This window comes from Monodelphis domestica, chromosome 3 (genome assembly GCF_027887165.1).
Source record: "Monodelphis domestica isolate mMonDom1 chromosome 3, mMonDom1.pri, whole genome shotgun sequence".
Classification (NCBI taxonomy): Eukaryota; Metazoa; Chordata; class Mammalia; order Didelphimorphia; family Didelphidae; genus Monodelphis; species Monodelphis domestica.
In genome coordinates, this window is record NC_077229.1 from 28,454,631 (window position 1) to 28,474,148 (window position 19,518).

The following is a 19,518-nucleotide window of genomic DNA, read 5'->3' on the forward strand; positions in this document are numbered from 1 at the left end:
CTCCACCCTGACCCCCGGATCTTCTTCCTCTGCCCACAGATGAGCCAGTACCCCCTGGGGGGCCAGGACCCGCCCCAGCTCTACCAGGCGCCCCCACAGCCGCCATTCACTCTGACCCAGGGCCCGCCCCAGGTATGGGGTGGGGCAAGGCCTGTCTGTCTGTCCGTGCGTCTGTCCATCTGTCTGTCCCTCCGTCCTGTCCTGTCGGTGTCTCTCTCGCTCACGGTCTTCCCCTGCACCCAGTGCGCCCCTGCAGGCATGTACAGTGTCTCCTTCGGGGCTCCGTTCCCCCAGCCCCGCATCCCCTCGCACTCGGCTCAGGACCTGCACCCCAAGCACTACCCCAAGCCCATCTACTCGTACAGGTGAGTCGCCAGAGAGCCCTCGTGGGGGGGTCCCGGAGCTGGCGGAGGCGCCCTGGGTGTACCGCAGGCGCCCATTTTACAGGCGGGGAGACTGAGGCCTCCGCGAGGAAGGGAAGAGCCCTGGCTCTGGAGTTCAGACCCGGCTTCCGCCCCGCTCAGGTGCCTCCTCTGCAAAAAGAGGGGGCTCCACTGGGGGCCCGAAGGAGTGCCTGCCCAGCCCCTGGTCTCTGCGATCTCCTTTGGTCATCCCAGTGACCTGCGCAGTGCCGGCCCCTCGGCCCCATTTTTATCCAACAGACTGAGGGAAAGGACTGGTCCAGGGTCACACGTTCCTGAGCCGGCCTCAGCCTGCGTTGCTCCAGACATACTTTCTCCTGGGCCCCCACTACCTCATCCCTCGTACTTGAACCCGGGCTTGTGGTTCTGAGGCGGGGCCCCTCCCCCTGGGTCCCCACACTGACGCTGGGCCTCCCCTCCCCCAGCTGCCTCATCGCCATGGCCTTAAAGAACAGCAAGACGGGCAGCCTGCCGGTCAGCGAGATCTACAGCTTCATGAAGGAGCACTTCCCCTACTTCAAGGTGGGGGGGGGGATGGGCAGAGGAGGGTCTGGTCTGGGGGCTGCTCAGCGGGGGGGATGGGCAGAGGAGGGTCTGGTCTGGGGGGCTGCTCAGCGGGGGGGGGGGATGGGCAGAGGAGGGTCTGGTCTGGGGGCTGCTTGGCGGGGGGGGGGATGGGCAGAGGAGGGTCTGGTCTGGGGGCTGCTCAGCGGGGGGGAAGGTCTGCTCAGCGGGGGGGATGGGCAGAGGAGGGTCTGGTCTGGGGGCTGCTCAGTGGGGGGTCTGGTCTGGGGGGCTGCTCAGTGGGGGGGGATGGGCAGAGGAGGGTCTGGTCTGGGGGCTGCTTGGCGGGGGGGGGGATGGGCAGAGGAGGGTCTGGTCTGGGGGCTGCTCAGCGGGGGGGAAGGTCTGCTCAGCGGGGGGGATGGGCAGAGGAGGGTCTGGTCTGGGGGCTGCTCAGTGGGGGGTCTGGTCTGGGGGGCTGCTCAGCGGGGGGGATGGGCAGAGGAGGGTCTGGTCTGGGGGCTGCTCAGCGGGGGGGGATGGGCAGAGGAGGGTCTGGTCTGGGGGCTGCTCGGCGGGGGGTGTCAGCACGGCGGTCCTGAGCCCCGCCCCCCCCCCAGACGGCCCCCGACGGCTGGAAGAACTCGGTGCGGCACAACCTGTCCCTGAACAAGTGCTTCGAGAAGGTGGAGAACAAGGCGAGCGGCTCGTCGCGCAAGGGCTGCCTGTGGGCGCTGAACCTGGCGCGCATCGACAAGATGGAGGAGGAGATGCACAAGTGGAAGAGGAAGGACCTGGCCGCCATCCACCGCAGCATGGCCAACCCGGGTAGGCCCGGAGGCGGCGGGCGGGCGGCCGGCCGGGGCCCTGGCGGCGGCCGGGCGGCCCTGAGCTCTGTCTGTCTGTCTGTCTGTGTGTGTGTGTTCGTCCTTCTCTCCGTCCTCGCAGAGGAGTTAGACAAGCTGATCAGCGACCGGCCGGAGAGCTGCCGCCGCCCGGGGGAGCCCGGGGAGCCGGACGTGCCGGCGCTGGGCCGCGTGGTGGCCGCCTCACGCCTGCCGCCGCCGGTGATGACGCTGTCGCTGCAGCCCCTCCCCCTGCAGCACCAGCTCCAGCCCCGCGCGGGCCTGGCCCCCGGCTCGCCGGCGCCGGCCCAGACCCCCCCGCTGCACGCCCTGCCCGACGTGAGCTGCAGCCCCCTCCCGGGCCACCAGGCCGTGAGCCGGGGCCCCGCGGACTTCCTCAGCGTGGTGGGAGACCTGAGCGCCGAGGTGGACGCTTTGGACCCCAGCATCGTGGACTTCGCCCTGCAGGGTGAGCGGGCGCGCCAGGGGCCTCACTGGGCCGCTCTCGGGGGGACTCCTTGGGGCCCCGGTGGAGGCTCCGAAGGGCTCCTTTGGGGGTCTCTATTTAAGGGATCCGACAGGGAAACCGGGATTTTTACGAAGGGCGTTTTGCTTTGGGCCGAGCGGGGCCCCCCAGAGCCGCCCTGCCCCTTGGGGCTCGGGGTTCCCCTCTGAGAGGAGGGCCGGACGGGGCGAGTGTCCGACCACAGCACTCTGCTTGCCTCGAAAGGTAACATCTGGGACGACATGAAGGACGACAGCTTCAGCCTGGACACTCTCGGGGCCTTCAGCAACTCCCCCCTGCAGCTGTCCGACTGCGACCTGGCCGCCTCGGGACTCACCCCTGTGTCCAGCGGCAGCGACCAGTCCTTCTCCGACCTGCAGGTCACCAGCCTCTACGCCGCCTACGCGGCCTCCGGGGACGGCGGCCCTTCCTCCTCGGCCCAGTACCTGGGCGCCCCAGGCAATAAGCCCATCGCCCTGCTCTAAGGGGGCCGTGGCCGGCCTTGGGTGGCGGGGGGGGGGGGTCTGCGTGCAGGTGGAGTGGGGGAGCCTCTGGGCCTTGGAGCAAATGCAGGGGGAACCCCACGAGCGCTGCCCCGCCAGAGCCCACGGCCAGCCCCCTCCCCCCCACGGCCCTTAGGAAGGTCCGGCGCCCTGGCCCAGAGAGACGAGTCCATCTGCTTAAACCCATGAACCTTTGCATAGAACGTCTCCTAAGCGTGTTCTGGACCACTCGTGACCCCCATCACGTGACAGGACAAGACGCCTTGGGTCAGGCTGCCTCCATTCATTCTGGATCTCTGGCCTGCCTCCGTCGTCAGGCTCGCGGGACCTCCAGCCCCTCCGTGGTCCGGTGGACATCCTTAATTTATTCTTCCTTGAAGCCTAACAAGCCCGGCTGAAACCACCCCAAGAAGCCTGATGAATGGAGGTGCTGCATGGGCTGCTTATCTTCCATGGAGATAAGAAATCCCATTGATTCCCGTAGAGTAGGTCCCGGGGCTGTGCTAGGCAGTATTACAGTTTGTAAATTTATTTATATTTATTGCTACCCATCGAGACCACATCCCGGGAGCTGCACCCAAACCCGACCCTTAAATGATGGGTGAATCAGATCTTCGTTTGTCCCATCACCGCAGCTTTCCTTTTGCATGTACTTTGGATGCTGTGAAACGTCTCCTTCTTGGTGACCAGAGCCCATGTTAAAGCCACTGGACCCAGCACTTCCCCCCAGATGAATTTGTGGGAAGCTCCTTGTCCCCTTCTCGTCTTTTTCTAGCTGTTCAGTGAAAGGCTCCTTGGCAGCAGCTTCTAATGACTGCAGACCCAACACGCCCCCATCGCCTGCATTGCTTTGCTCGTCCTTGTGTCCCTCAATGATGTTACGGTTCCCCTCCCTGGTTCTTCATGTGACCCGTTCTGAAGGCGGTTTGGATCGAGGGGTCCTGAATTGGAGGGGGCCGGGGCAGTGAGAAATGATGAGGAATCATCGACCGCAAGATACGTTCAAAATGAAATTTAGAAAGCAATGGAAGCTTGGCCCGTGGTCCAAGGTTGGCCAACAAGATGATGGTTCCTCTCTTCCTCATTTTTGCTTGGCCAGACCGTTTTGGAAGTCATCCCCGGTGGGGGCTCATAAGGAGGCTCTCCTTAGGTGTGCTAGGGGATGATTTTGTCTGAAGCCTACCTGATGGCGGCAGCTTAGATACTCCCTTTGGGCTCCCACAGAACACTCCAGATGGCGTCAGTCACGTGTCTGAGTGGGCAGTGGCTCACGTCGGACAAGCATTGAGGGACTCTTTCCTGTGACATGGCCCAGATCACTGACAATATTTTAATTGTTGTTTATGATGAATGTTTCTTAGGGCAACACTAAGCCTCTGTAAACATAGTGTGATAGAATTTTTTCAATAAAAGAGGAAAAAAATGGTGAATTTGTTGCTCAAGAGTGGGGAATAGAAATGGATGTTTCGTGGCCAGATATCTGGAAGCAACAAATTGTGACCAAATGGGCTGTATTTCCAGGCCTTGTCCTAAGCACTGGGTCAATGGACAGACGCTTACTGGCCTCCAGAAGCAGGTGGCCAGGACCACCTCAAAGGCAGGCCACACGAGGTTTCGTTGAAGGAAGTGGGGTGTTTAGCCTGGAAGAGGAGCCTCGAGGGCAAAGCCTTCATGGAAGAAGATACTGGCTCATGTTGTATGGTCCAAGAGGGTGCATGTTGTACTTGGAGGCCTCAAAATCAAGCTCTCTAAGATAACGGGATACATTTGCAAATTAAACAGGCAGCAAGGTGGCGCGGCTAGAGCGCCATGCTTGGGATCGGGACAAACTGGGCTCACATCTGGCCTCAGACGCTGCTTAGCTGGGTGACCCTGGGCAAGTCACTTTACCCTGATCACCTCTCCCTTGCACTCTTCTGTCTTAGAATTCATACTAAGGGACCAATAAAAAGAGAATAGGCTGCCTCAGATGGTAGGCTACTACCTGCTAGCATCTACAAAGCTCTTTACATTGTTTCATCAGAGCCTCATTTTGAGGAAATGGAGGCCACCCAAGGTTTACTGACTTGCCCAGGCTGACAGTTAGGGTCTGAGGCTGGACTTGAACCCGGATCTTCCTCTGGGTCTTCTGGGTCCAATGCACCTGGCTGCCTCAACCTTAGAGTTAATGCCTCTTTTCTGAGACCAGTGTTGCCACAGGACAGGAGCTTCCCTTCAGACTAAAGATCTTTCCAGAATGTTGGGTGTTTGTTTCAGGATGGCAGCCAGGGTTCCTCTTTCCAGGGGTGCTCTCCAGGGGCAGCCAACATGCTGATTCCAGTAGTTCTTCCCCGGAGTTCCCGGCCTGCGTGGGATCCTCTCTCGGTCTCTTAGGTCAGTCCCACACTTCCAGTCTCTGCCTCCTGCACCAAAGAGGGACCATCTTATCTTGTCCCTCCCAGGGGCCCCAATTAGGGAGCCAACCATAACCGTGATTCCCCCATGCAAATGGAGGACATCTTCCCGAGCACGTCGGCATGGCCAGCCCCAGAGCCCAAATCCTGGGGAGAAAACCTGATCCACCCCACCCAGGAAAGACCTGGAATTCATCCTCCACCACCGCCCAGACTAGAAACATCGGCTGTGGATGGAAGACGGCGCGTGGCTCGGGGTTGGCTCTCCTGATGTTAGAGCTGCGCTGCTGGGCTTTGCTTTCTCCTAAAGAGAGGCCCCGGGATGGGGCAAGGAAGAAGCCATGGAGGGGGCCAGGCAATGATGTTGGGGGGAAGCAGAGGCTGGGGGAGCTCCCCAATGCACTGGGGCCACCCAGAAAAGGTGACGGTTCTATTGAGATGTCTCTCCTTGGGCCCACAGCCCATTGGGGGAGAATATTTTTTCCTTTTCCTTTTTTTTTAAACTTTTCCTTTCTTTCCTTGTAACAACTTCTAAGACAGAAGGGCAAGGTCTAGGCAAATGGGGTTAAGTGACTTGTCCAGGGTCACCCAGCTGAGAAGTGTCTGAGGTCACGTTTGAACCCAAGGCCTCCTGACTCTAGGCCAGGCACTCTGTCCACGGTGTTTATCCTCTAATACTGAGAGCCTCCTTGTTGTTACTTCTCAAGGGATGGGGTGGCATCTCCCCCGGGGGGCTGGGAGAGCCTCCTTTTGTCCTCAGCCCTTTCGCCAGGGCCTGGCATCTCCTCCACGAAGCCTTCCATCCACATCCTCGGCAGCAGGAGTCTCCTCTCCCTCCGATGGCTTCATCCCTCTCGTCTTCATGCCTAGGGCAGGTGCCCCTACAGACTGTAAGCGCTCGAGGCAGTGAGTGCCACCTTGATGCCATGCATACGATGGGCACGTAAGAAAGCCCTGGGGAAGGAATGGATTCTCCTGGGAGGGTACCAGGGGTGAAGCGCGGGTAAGCACCGACCTGACAACTGCCTTTTTGTCTAGGGCAGAATGAGGAGCAAAAACCCAGAGACAGATCTGAAAAACATGGTCGATTTATTGGCAGCCCCCGACAGCTCTAGTCTAGACGGCCCCTCAGAGGGCAGCCAGCCTCCTGGCCGAGGCCGGCGGTGCCCCTGGGCACAATCAAAAGCCTTCATTCCTCGTCCCCTGCCCCCCTCCAGGGGCCTCCTGCCCAGAAAAAGGCCCCAGGACCCCCGTGAGGCCCAGAGCCCGGGCTCTGTCTTCCTCCTCCTCCCCCAGCGGCCCCCAGCTCCTCTACACCGCCTGGGCGTGCCAGCTGGGCAGTGGGCGGTGGGCACGTGGCTCACCGGTAACAAGGCACTAACGGCACGGACGGCAGAGTAGGAGCAGGTTCCTCTGCGGCTGAGTGTGTGTGGAGGGTCACAGGAGTGATGCCAACCCATCCACTGGGCATCAGGGCAGCCCGGCCCGGGAGCGAGGCCCTCGGGGAGGAGGCAGAGAGCGCGAGGTGGGCAAGGCCCGGCCCGGGGAATCTCAGAGAAGCCCCAGAGCCAGGACGGCCTGCTTTTCTCCCCACAATCACGCGTACAGCTAAGAGGATTCCCGGGACTGTCCCTAGTGATTTGTCATTTGCTGTTCGCATAAAAGAAATGATTTTCTCCTCATTTACAAAAAATAAAAACAGAAAAGGCGCCCGATGGGTGGGGCAAGCAGGCAGCTGGCAGGCCAGAGCCCCGGCACACGGGGCACACCGGGCTCTTCCTGCGGCCCTTTCCTCGGCCAAGGAGGGAGCCCGCCTGGTGCTTACACACGAGGGGCCTCCGCGGGTGGCCGCACCCTCCCCAGCCTAAACAAACACACCACTGCCCGGCGCCAGGCAGGCGGCCATCTCTGCATGAAAACGCCACACGGATGCCCTTTATTTAGAGGCCGGAGGGGCTGCCCGCTCTTCCAGCCCCCCAGAAATGCCCAGGGGGACGCAGCAAGCCCTCGTGGGGCTCCCCGGCTGGATGGGCGCCCTCTGCCGGGCGGGACTGTGTCTGGCCCCAAGTGGCCCCTGGTCAAGTGGAGGCTGGGCTTTCCACAGTGGCCAGAAGATGGGCGATCTGGGCCCTGTCCGCGGGGCCGATGTGCTGCGTCATGTGGATCACACAGTCCACGGCCACATCCGGGTTCTCCTGAACCAGCCTGAGGGGAAAGGCACCCACCATCAGCCTGTACTTGGGCCCCGTCGAGTGACCCTGGACAAGTCACCTGACCTTACGGCCTCAGGATCCTAGGAGAGGGGCTGAGGCGGGGTTGGGCGGCACCCAGCAGCCTCCAGGGAAGGGTTACAAAAAGGGCCCGGGGCAGCTAGGGAAGCCCCTGAGGCTCAAGAACCCTTGGGATGCAGCAGGCCACTCCCCTAGCAGGGTTGGGCAAGGCTACAGAGGCAGAAGGGGGAGGGGGCCGAGGGCTGCCCTCTCCTGCTGCTCCCCCCAGGACTGCCCGCTCCCATTCCCCTCACCAGTCCCGGGGCTTCGCTCTCCCCCAAGGGCTGCCCCCCAACTTCCTCCCCTCTGCTGTTCCTCCAGGGCCGCTGGCTCCCCTGAGGGCCACCCCTCCCCCCTCACTTCATACCCCTCGAGGGTGCCCGTTCTCCCCTCCCCCCAGCTCCCCCAAGAGCCGCCTGCTCTCCCCCTCCCCTGCCGCTCTGCCTCCCCGCTCCGCCCCCTCACCTGCGGATGGTCTTGAGGACAAAGTCCCGTTTCAGGCATTTGATGTTCTCCCGAATGGCCGAGTGGAGGCCGTCTTCCTGGCGGAGGTGCTTCTCCAGCCACTCCACCACCACCTGGTTGTTGTCCCACAGGTATCCCTGGGGAGGCAGGGAAGGCGTCAGCCGGGCCGAGGCTCCGCCTCCTCAGAGGGGCGGTGCCGCTTCCTAGTCAGGTGGCCCTGGGCGAGTCCCTACCCCCTGGCTCGGAGCCGCCCCCCCGGGACGGTAGGGCGGAAGGCAAGGGTTCCACAAGCGCAGACAGAGAACCTTCACGGTGCCCTCCGTCTCCATGAACCAGCGGCGCAGCATCGACTGGATGTGGATGTGGCTGAGCTCGCTGTTGGCCTGCAGGATCTCGTTCTTGACCACATCCTCGAGCAGGAGGCGGCGGAGGCGCCAGTAGAGGAAGGTGCGCGCGTTCTTCCATTCCAGGACGTCCTGGGGAAGAAGCCACAGTCCTGAGAGGAGGAAGTGCCCCGGGAGGGGCCCACGCCGGGCTCCCTGAGGGGGGGGGCTTCATCACCGCTTCCTGTCACGTGAGGGCTAGCCTAGCCGGCCCCTTTCCCTGGGACTCCAAAGTAAGAAGCGGGCTAGGGAGCTGCGGGCAGCTCCAGATCCGAGGCTGAGAAAGCTTCCGCGGCAGCTCGGTTCTTTTTCCCCCCGCCGGCTCCTGTGCCTCGGCCTCTCTGCTGCAGGGCCCCCTCACCACACGAGGGCCCCTTGTGCTTTTTCACAAAAGCAGATCTCCTAGGAGGCCACGTGGGTCCGAAGGCTCAGGAGAGCGCCCGGAGCGGCACCGAGCGAACGGCCCAAGACGGCCCCAGCGCCAGCGCCAGCGCCAGCCCCAGCCCCAGCCCCACTGGCTGTCCTGACCGCCACCAGCAATTCCATCACCCCTCCCTTCTCCACAGGCGGCTCCCCCTGGTCAGGGAGGCTCCTGCCTAATGGACCACATGACCCGCCACAGCCCTTCCCGCCTGGGGAGCGCGGCACACTGGGAAATTCCCTTAACTGTAATGACGCCCTTCTCCTGCATCCTCCCGGGCGTGTCATGGAGGTCCGCAAACTGCACTGCCACCTGGTGGTAGACAGGTAACAGGTGTTCTTCCCGGGCTCGCAGGCGGCTCTCCAGCTCTCTCTGTTCCTTTTCCGACAGGTTCTCCACCCCTGTGGTCCCAAGGAGACAGAATGGTAGCAAGGCTGGCTCTGCAGCCCACGAAGAGGAGAGAGGGAGGGGGGAAGGGAGACAGACAGACAGAGGGGAGGGGGAAGAGGAAAGGAGGAGGGTGGGATGGGGGGGGGGCTCTTCTTCCCTTCTCCCTGACCTTACCCAGCTGGTCCAGCAGCTTCATGTAAATGCTGTCGATCCTCCTCATAGACTTTATCAGGTCCTTCTTCCGGAACTTGATCTCCACAGTTCCTTCGGGTTCCAGAACCCCACCTCTGGGAGAAGGAAGAGTTGGTGCTGGGGTGACTGAAAGCTGACCCCCACCTCCTCCCTGGTGCCCCATGGGGAGCCGGGAGGGGCCCGTGGAGTCAGGACCTGGGGGAGGGGGGCCTGGCTGGAGAAAAGGCTGTCTACACCGGCAGCCCCACTAGCCATCCTCCCTCCCTCCTCAGCTTTGGGCAGCCAGCCCTGCGCCCCTGGAGTGAACATGCTGTGCGGACACAACAGAATTTTGAGAACTGAAGACGAGGTCATTGGGGAGAGAAGGCCACCACTGGAAAAGGCTTCCTGGCTGTCTTGAAGGGAACCAGAAGCGGGGAGGGAGAAGGACCCTCCAGGCATGGGGGACAGCTAAGGCAAAGACCCAGAGGGAGTGTTGTGGGTGGGAGGCCAGAGCCCGGCTCTGGACAGACTTCAGGGCTCTCAAGGCTCTCCTTGCCTTCTGTCTTAGAATCCACAGCAATGGTCCCCTGGCAAAATAGTGGGCAGCCAAGGAGCGTTCGGGGACTCACTGAGGTCAGATTCTTGTTGTTCTTATTTTTCAACTCTCACCTTATGTCCTCGTGTCAGGCCCCAATGACTTGCCCAGAGTCCCCCAGCATTTGAACCCAGCACCCCCATCTCTCAGCCTGGCTCTCTCCACTACCCGCCCCTACACTGTATGACTGAGGAAGGAGCCCACTTTAGGCACTACCCAATCACCAGAAGGTGTCGATTTAATTTAAGCTCCATGTTCTCTGGGTCTGTGCCCCAAGAGAGCCTAAGAGGACCCGGGAGTGAGGCTGAGCCCGGCAGGCCCCAGGGGAGGCACCCACCTGCTCTCTTTGTCGGCATACATCTCCATGCACTGGGGGTTGATGGTGGGGTCGATGACCACCCAGGAGCCTCCGCGCAGCTCAGCGAATGGGGGGATGTAGATGAGGACAGGCTGCTTGTATTGCCTGAGGCCATCCACGATGTAGGCGCCGAACTTCAGCACCTGGTCGTACATGTCTAGAGACCAAAGCACCCCCAACCCGGCCCCATGGGTTACCCGGAGCTCCCAGAGACAAGCCTCCAACAGGTGACATGGAGCCCAGAGAAGAGCCTCCAACAGGCAACATGGAGCTCAGAGAAAAGCCTCCAACAGGCGACATGGAGCCTGGAAAAGAGCCTCCAACGGGTGACATGAGCCTGGAAAAGAGCCTCCAACAGGCAACATGGAGCCTGGAAAAGAGCCTCCAACAGGCAACATGGAGCTCAGAGAAAAGCCTCCAACAGGCGACATGGAGCCTGGAAAAGAGCCTCCAATGGGTGACATGAGCCTGGAAAAGAGCCTCCAACAGGCAACATGGAGCCTGGAAAAGAGCCTCCAACAGGCAACATGGAGCTCGGAGAAAAGCCTCCAACAGGCAACATGGAGCCTGGAAAAGAGCCTCCAACAGGCAACATGGAGCTCAGAGAAAAGCCTCCAACAGGCAACATGGAGCCTGGAAAAGAGCCTCCAACGGGTGACATGAGCCTGGAAAAGAGCCTCCAACAGGCAACATGGAGCTCGGAGAAAAGCCTCCAACAGGCGACATGGAGCCTGGAAAAGAGCCTCCAACAGGCAACATGGAACCTGGAAAAGAGCCTCCAACAGGCGACATGGAGCCTGGAAAAGAGCCTCCAATGGGTGACATGAGCCTGGAAAAGAGCCTCCAACAGGCAACAGGGAGCCTAGAGAAGAAGAGCCTCCAATAGGCAACATGGAGCCTGGAAAAGAGCCTTCAACTGGTGACATGAGCCTGGAGAAGAAGAGCCTCCAACAGGCGACATGACATGGAGCCCAGAGGGGAACCTCCAACAGGGAGCCCAAGAGGACCCGGGACTTCTGTCTCTGACTCCTTGAGCTCCTTAGTGGCTAGGGACCTCAGGGTCCTCCTCTGGAACATGAAGGCCTCAACCTTGTCTACCTCAGGGAGTACCAAATAACTGAAAAGATGCTGAAATCCCTTGGGAAATTATTCCTAGGCCAGTGCTGAGGGATTATCATTATCCCCTCTAGAAGCTTCCAGCACAAGAGCACTGAATTAAATTAGAATATAAACTCTTGGAAGTCAGGGATCGTTTCACCTTCTGTGCTTGTGTCCCCAGTGCCTAACACAGGGCCTGGCACATGGCAGCTACTCAGTAATAACTTGTTTCTGGCCTCAGACACTTCTTAGCTGAATGATCCTAGGCAAGTCACTTAACCCTGATTGTATAGCCTTTGCTACTCTTCTTAGAATTGATGTTAATAAAGGTTAAATATATATAAAGTATATTACACTAATATTATATATTTCAATTATATTACCATATTAAATTAATATCATATTATGATATAATTGCACTAGTATAATGTATCATATGTTACAGTAATATATAACACATGTTATATTATAAATATATCCTATTAGCATATCTCTATATACATACATATATTCTCTAATATTTGCTGATTGAGTGAGTGGGACCCAAACCTACTTACAATAACAACAGCTCCCATTTACCTAATGTGTCATAGCTACAAAGCACACACGTTCTCCCATTTGATTCTCATGTGTGAGGTAGAGCAAACAGCTATTAGCCCCATCTTTACAGATGAGGAAACAGAGGCTTACAAAGCTGAAGTGAGCTCCCCAAAGTTTCAGAGCTAACAAGGGCCACATCTGGATTCAAATCCAGACCTTTTTTGGACCCCAGGCCCAGGGCTTCACCTATTGCCCCCTGATCCTGTTCTCGCCTTTGTCTAGCCCTGCTCACTTCACTTCCCTCCTTACCCTTCATGCCCCCGGAGAATCCTCTCCAGTTGGCAAAGATCATCAGGGGCAATTTTTCCCGGCTGAAATCCTTGATGGCCTGCGCAGTCTTAAAGGCTGAGTCTGGGAACCACACCTGTCCTGCCTGCTGGATTATCTGGAAAACATGGAAACGTGGCTTAGGTTGCTTCTGGAAAAGAAGAAACTCGGAGGGATGGTGATGCTCTAGGCCCTAATGGCTCTGGAAATGGCATGAGCGGAGAAGAGAAGAACCTCCCCCTAAAAACAACCACGGTTTCTCTCTGTCACGGCAGCAGCTCAAGGTCCAGGCTTTGCACAGTTCCTTGCAGTCGCCTCCTGTATGATCTCCTTGTCTGCAGTCTCTGCCCTCTCTAATGCAGCCTCTGTACAACTGCCCAGGGATCACCATGAGGACCAAATCTGACTCCCTCCTCAAAGCCGACTGGCTCCCTGTGACCTCTAGGACCAAACTCTCCCCTGGGTTTTGAAGCCCTCCTTGATATGGTTCCAACTCTGTTACACATGCCTCCTTTACTCTATGGGCAAGCCAAAGTGCCCTTCTTGCCATCCCTTTCACAGCCATGACAGCAATGCACTCCCTCTTCATCTCTAGCCCCTAGAACCTCCAGTTCCCTTCTGAACTTGGCTCAAATAGCATCTTCTACCTCAAGCCTTTTCTGAGTCCTCCTAGCTGCTGGAGCCTTCCCTCCCTAATTACCTCGTACTTATTTTGTCAACATATTCTCATAAACCTACACACCACCTGTTGTGACAAAGGGTAAACTCGCTGAAGACAAGGCCTAGAAACCCAAGAGTCCTTTATTATATTTTTAGCCCTTGCTTTCTGTCTTAGAATCAATACTGTGTATTGTTTCCAAAACAGAAAAGCTGTAAGAACTAGGCAATGAGAGTTAAGTGACTTTCCCAAGGTCACACAGCTGGAAAATGTCTAAGGCCAGACTGGAATCCCAGACCTCCTGTCTCCAGGCCTGCCTGTCTATACACTGGGCCACTTAGCTGCCCCCAAAGCCCACAAAAGCCCTGACTCATAATCTCATGTTCTTTCTAACATACCATGCTGCTTCTCCAATAGAGAGTCCTGATGGGAAGTGATTTCCCTATGAGATCTCTACCTGCATTCTAGGATGGAGATGAGCATCTCTAACACCAAGACCATCACAATCATCCCCAACATCAACACTTCCATCATCATTACCATCACCAACACCATCACCATCATCCCTAATACTATCACTTCCATCATCATCATTACCATCATCAACACCTTTACCATCATCCCTAATATCATCATCATCTTCATCATCACCAACACCATCATCTCTAATACCACCATCATCTCTATCATCATCATCACCAACATCATCCCTAATACCATCATCTCTACCATCATCACCAACATCAACACCTTCACCATCATCCCTAATATTATCATCATCTCCATCACCAACACCATCATCCCTAATACCATCATCACTTCCATCATCATCATTACCATCACCAACACCAACACCATCATCTCTAATACCACCATCGTCTCCATCATCATCATCACCAACATCATCGCTGTCATCCCTAATACCATCATCTCCACCATCATCACCAACATCAACACCTTCACCATCATCCCTAATACCATCATCATCTCCATCACCAACACCAACACCATCATCCCTAATACCATCATCCCCATTATTATCATTTCCATCAACACCTTCACCATCATCCCTAATACCATCATCATCATCTCCATCATCTTCACTATCATCCTAATACCATCATCACTTCCATCATCATCATCATCATCATCACCATCACCATCATCATCACTATCCCAACAGCATCAGAAGCAACAGCTGGAGCATCAATATAGCTAAGTGTTTACCAAGCACTTTGCTCCCCTTTCCAGTCTAAGGCAAGGCATGGATTAGAATTCCCTTTGTAAATATAAAGAAACTAAGGCAGAAGGGATGAATAACTTCCCTCATTTCCACCTGCATTGCTTAGTACAACGGTCTTTCCACTTTCATTCTCTTCCTCTTCCAATTCATTTCTCGTGTGATGGACAGAACAATGTTTCTTCGGTGTAGATCTGGAGATCATCTCAATGCAGATGGTGCCCAGATCTAGTCTTTCTCCTCTGCTCCCATTACTTACACCACTAATTCCTACGGGACAATATAAACTCACTCACTATTTCCAAAACTGAACTCATCATATTCCCCACCACTGCCACCACATTCCCAGCTTCCAGATTTCCTTATCACTTTTGAAGATCTCATCATCCTCCTGATCCCCCAGACTCACAACCTAGGGGTTATCTCCAACTCCTCCCTATATCTCGCCTGCCATATCCCATCCAATGCTACTAAATCTCTCATTCATGGGCATTACTTTCTCTCCAATAGACACAGATAACACCCGAGTTTGGGTCCTCATTACCTCTTGCTTGGATTTCTGGAACAGCATCCTAATCTCTCTCCCCAGTAATCCAAAAGGATGTTTCTAAAGTGTGAGTCTGACCTAGATAAGATGGTAGAGGACATGGGATGCTGGATTCGAAGTCAGGGAGCCCCAGATTCCCAATTCTGCCTCAGACTCATTAGCTGAGTGACATTGGACAAGTCGCAAACTCTGCCTGCTTTTCTGTTCTCATCTGTAGAAGGAAGGGGTCAGCTTCAAGGCCTCGAAGGCCCATTCTAGCCCTAAATCTATGATCTTATGACCATGTCAACCCACAGCTCAAAAAGAAGCTAATGGAATTTAGCAGGTCTAGGATCAAATGGAAACTTCCATTTGGCATCTCAAGTTCTTCCTAGACTGTCCCCCCCAAATCCACCATTCTCAGAGTCTTCTCACGTAAGACTTGTCTCCACACACTCCATGGTCCAGCCATACTAGTCTGCTGCAATGAAACTTCATCTCCCATCACTAGGCCTTTGCCTGAAATCCTGTCTCTCTTCCCCTCTTCTTCTTGGAATCCCTTGGCTTCCTTGAAGACTCATCCCAAAAGCCATGTTGAAGGAGACCTTTCCCAGGCCTAACCCAGCTCTTTCCCTCCAGGACTACCTGGGAGCTTCCTGGAACGTTTCTCGTACATCCCTACCCGTGCACATACACAATGTCTCCCCCCTCAGCACGTAAGCTTGGCACAGAGTAAGTGCTGTCTGACTGTTAATGCCTGCACAATTGTAAAAGGCCAGACGAAGGCTGTTCGTGGTAAGGGCTTATGTTCCTTAGGCATCCGATGATGCCAGACAGCATCATAAACCTGACCTTGGAGGGACCTAAATTTAGGGGAGAAGAAACCAAGAAGGAGAAAGTGAAACCAGTACCAGCCTCAGAGCAGGCTTGGTTTGGACATTGGTTTTATATTTTTTTAAACTCTTACCTTTTATCGTAGAATGCATATGAATTATCAGTTCCAAGACAGAACAACAACGGTAAGGGCTAGGCAGTTGGGGTTAAGTGACTTGCCTAGGGTCACACAGCTAAGAAGTACCTGAGGCCATATTAGAACCCAGAATATCCTGTCTCCTGGCCTGGTTCTCTATCCACTGAGCCACCCATCTGCCCTAAATAGATTATTTTTCAAGTAAAACTGTCAGAGACTGCCGCTGCCCTTGGCCCTCAGGCCCTACCAGAGCTCTCCCTCCTTCCTTCCACACTCACCTTGGCTTCAGAATCCAGGTTCGCAGGATCAGCGGGGACCACCATCTCAACAGTCCTGGTCTCCACCGCTATCACCCCAACAGGAATTCCTCCCAACCTGCAAGACGGAAGTGGGGAGAATGGAGGCTCAGGTGTCTCAGGCCTTGGCCAGATTCCAGCAGGGCTTTCTGAGAGCCCCCATAAAGGGAGACTCAGAGTTGGGATCTCTCCCAGAAGCCCAAGGGAAAGTCTAGGTTCCGTATCTGTATCTGGGGACCTGAGCTCTGCAGAGTGGCATCCTGCCCATGCCAAGGAGACTATAAGCTCTCTGAAGGCACTGCCCACCCTGGGACTGAGCTGTCCTGACTGATGAGTGACTAAAGGGTGTACAAGTCGATCAGACCTTCTGGCCAGCCCTGGTGCTCCTGCCACGTTCCCCCGTGCCAGCCTTTCCCTTCCTGCTTTTGGCAGTCACCAAATCAATGCAGCCTCTGCTCCTGGGAGGGTGTATAAGGCCGCCCAGCCCAAAGTGGACATCCCTGGCCACCACTGCTGATAGGTTTTTTTCTCCTCTAAGGAGAATGTAAGCTCCCTGAAGGTAGGGACCGTGTGACTGTCCAGATCCCAGGACCCAGCACATGGCGGATAATGAAGCCCATGCATTCACTCATGGCTTCTTTCCTCTGGGTCAAAGCAGAACCTGTGACATTTTCCCTTCTAACTCCTGAAAGTCTTCATCATCTCCCCCATCCTCCCTCCGACCTCTGGCCTTCTCTGGGAGTTGTTCCTTCCACAGAGAGGGAAGGTTTTCAAAAAGTTGGCATCCTCAGAGACAGGAAATCCTGGGCTCAAATCTGGCCACAGGAACTCCTAGCGGGGTGTCCTTGGGCAGGCAAGTCCCTTGACCCCCACTTCCTCGCCCTTACCCCTCTTCTGCTTAGAACCAATACTCAATATTAATTTAGGAAGAAGAAAAAAAGGTGGTGTCCTGTCCAAAGGGCGTTACCTTGCTCGGCCAGTCACTACGGTTTGGGCCCAGGGTTCCATGATCTCCTTGAAGCTGTTCTGGTCAAAGAACCCACTCTGCCAGGTGCCCTTCACAGCTGGGGAAGAGAAGGGGAGAGGCCCATGCTATGGAGATCACAGACAGCTAACCAGCCAAAAAGAAGAAGCCCAACTTTGCAAGGAGAACTGGGCCTGGTTTTCAGAATCACCAATGTTTCCCCTTTCCCCTTCCCTCCCCAGCTCTCCCCAAACTGCAGAAGACCACTAAAAGCGCTAAAATAGAACACACAGAATAAGGAGGTAATGTCTTGGGCACCAGCGTCCACACTTGCCAGCCGTCACCTCACTAGACTGAGATTCTGGTTTGGCAATACCGAACTTCTAGTCAAAGGAACTGAGATCCAATTTAGCCCCATGATGTAGAAGTCGCTCTCCCTCTCTGTGACTCAGTTTCCCTCTTTGTAAAATGAAGGAGTAAGGCACGAGGGTCTCCAAGGCCTTGTCTGGTTCTAAACCTAAGATCTCCGAGCCATCCCTCCCATTCCTAGATTCTATCCTGAGGTGTGATTTGAGGGGCACCAGAAGAGTTCCATCTTTCAAAGTATCAAAGCATCAGTTAGCCCCACCCCAAGGTGGTTCCAACCCCCCCTTCCCCTCCACCCCACCATCATAACCCTTTTATCCTTTCCTGAGAGATAATACTGAGAATGAAGAGATGCCCCCAAGGAAGCACTTGAGTTCTCCCTGGAGTCCAAGTGTAGCCGGGTGGGGAGGGAGGGAGGCATACTACAGGGAGATCTGGTGGGGGGGTGGGCTAGACAGAAAGGTCCCTGCCTGTGATCCTCTCGCAGATGAGAGCAGCTTTTCCCAGAGGAAGGAAAAGGAGTTCTTTGTTTATAGGTCCCTGAAAGAGGGGGAAGGAAGAACTCATGCATGGAGGGGGGAGGCCGGCATCCCCAGGGCCATTTACACCAATATAGCATTTGATGGTTTCCAAAGCACTTTCCTCCCAATGATCCCCTGAGGCAGGTCAGTAAAGTGATACCAGAAAGGAAACCGAGGCCCAGAGGTCAAGGGAGGGGCCCACAGCAAAGATGTGTCCAAGTCAGAAATGCAACTCTTTCCATCAGACAGACTATTCCCTCCACTACCTATGTGGCCCAACTGAGAACCCAACGCACTTCCTTTCTCTAGGCAGAATCTAAACTCTCTACCAGATCATATCCGTATTTAAAATACAGAGCAATGTTTGGCCCTGGCTGGGTGACCCGTTTGGAATCTGGATGGTCCGGAGCCTCTGCCTTCCACATTCACATCCAACAGAGAAGCAGCCCTCGGAACCAGGACCTCAGCAGCCTGCCCACTGGGTGCCAGGATGTACTCTCCAGAGAGGGTGAGGGGAGAAAAGGGGAGCCCACATCTGTCTCCTGGATAACCTCTTGGAGGACTTTGCCCACCAGGTTTAGAGTGGCCCAGCAGTCCAGTGGGTGCCATAGTATACAGAGTGCCAAGCCTAAAGTCAAAAAGTCTTCAGACAGTTATCAGCTAGGTAACCGAGGACAAATCACTTTACCCTCAGTTTCCCCATCTGTAAAAATGAGCTGGTGAAGGAAATGGCAAACCACTCTGGTGTCTTTGCCAAAAGAAAAATCCAAATAGGGTCATAAAGAGTCAAGCACAACTAAAATGACTGAACAATAACAATAAAAAATGTCAAAGGGCCACTCGGCAATCTGAGTTCTGACTGAGGTTCTCCGTCTATGCCCATAATCTACTGCCTTCTGGAGCCTTAAAGTCCCAGAATTCCACCCCACCCCCCAAATCTCATGACAACAGAACCTCAAGAAGCTGGCAGTTAACACTATGCCTTCTGGGGCGCCATCTTTGGTGAATCTCTTTTGACCTTGCTCAGGAGACCTGAGGGCTCCACACCCCCAGGCCGTTTGCCCAGGCTTGGCATGACCCCAGGTTTTCTTAAAGAGATCAGGAAAGGACCGTAGGCCTGGAAGATGGAAGAGGCATTCAGGGCTTACTTGGATGGGGCCTTCCTGCTAGCATCCATCGGGGATCATAGGGCGCTTTGGAGGGAAGGAATTCAATTTCCCGGTCGATGGGGTCGGTGGGCGTGATGATGGGCACTGGGCTATAATTGTCCTATGAAGAGAGAAGAAGGAAACTTCTCCAAACTCGTTCCAAGGCACAATCCTAAGAAAAACCGAGGTAAAGAACCCGCCTCCCAGGGCGGGTGCAAGGATCAACGAGTTGCCACTCGTCGAGTGCTTTGCAAACCTTTAACGGCCATACCGTGGCGGGCTATTTTTACTTTAGTTTTCCCCTGAACTTAGCAAACACCAAATAATAGGAGCGTTCCCACGTCCACGGTCGAGCAAAGAGAACTGTAGACAAAAAGAGCACATTTCTAGTACGACTTCTTTCTTTGCTCTCCCAGTCTGAGATGGGGAACTGGCTAGACGGGACGAAGGGATGATTAATATGATCCTGGTGGGGTCGGGGAAGAGAGGCAATGCGAGGAAGATCACCAGATGGGCAGCAATGAGGAGGACGGCCGTGATGTGGCCTTGAACCCCTCTCAATAGTCACTGGGCTTCCCAGCCTCCTGCTAAGTCACCCCCAAGGCGGGCAGGAGGAGGGATCGGGATCTCTGCCCG

At 55.8% G+C, this 19,518-nt stretch overlaps 2 protein-coding genes across 7 annotated transcripts in view; one reads left to right on the plus strand and one right to left on the minus strand.

The window, feature by feature from the left end:
• FOXN4 (forkhead box N4) overlaps positions 1–4,209 on the plus strand; it is a 95,156-nt gene extending 90,947 nt beyond the window's left edge. For both annotated transcript variants that reach the window (XM_056821605.1, XM_056821606.1), the window contains 6 exons: positions 40–132; positions 244–365; positions 848–944; positions 1,547–1,754; positions 1,875–2,240; positions 2,502–4,209. In XM_056821605.1, coding sequence (XP_056677583.1) covers positions 40–132; positions 244–365; positions 848–944; positions 1,547–1,754; positions 1,875–2,240; positions 2,502–2,761 — 1,146 coding nt within the window. In that variant the 3' untranslated portion in view covers positions 2,762–4,209. The remainder of the gene's footprint in view (positions 1–39; positions 133–243; positions 366–847; positions 945–1,546; positions 1,755–1,874; positions 2,241–2,501) is intronic.
• A 2,035-nt stretch (positions 4,210–6,244) lies between these two features.
• The window catches only part of ACACB (acetyl-CoA carboxylase beta), a 103,896-nt gene continuing 90,622 nt past the window's right edge, over positions 6,245–19,518 (minus strand). For all 5 annotated transcript variants that reach the window (XM_056821601.1, XM_056821600.1, XM_056821603.1 and 2 more), the window contains 10 exons: positions 18,883–19,003; positions 16,851–16,947; positions 15,866–15,962; positions 12,176–12,311; positions 10,208–10,385; positions 9,276–9,388; positions 8,958–9,112; positions 8,213–8,383; positions 7,908–8,044; positions 6,245–7,377 (listed from right to left, as the gene is read on the minus strand). In XM_056821601.1, coding sequence (XP_056677579.1) covers positions 7,251–7,377; positions 7,908–8,044; positions 8,213–8,383; positions 8,958–9,112; positions 9,276–9,388; positions 10,208–10,385; positions 12,176–12,311; positions 15,866–15,962; positions 16,851–16,947; positions 18,883–19,003 — 1,332 coding nt within the window. In that variant the 3' untranslated portion in view covers positions 6,245–7,250. The remainder of the gene's footprint in view (positions 7,378–7,907; positions 8,045–8,212; positions 8,384–8,957; positions 9,113–9,275; positions 9,389–10,207; positions 10,386–12,175; positions 12,312–15,865; positions 15,963–16,850; positions 16,948–18,882; positions 19,004–19,518) is intronic.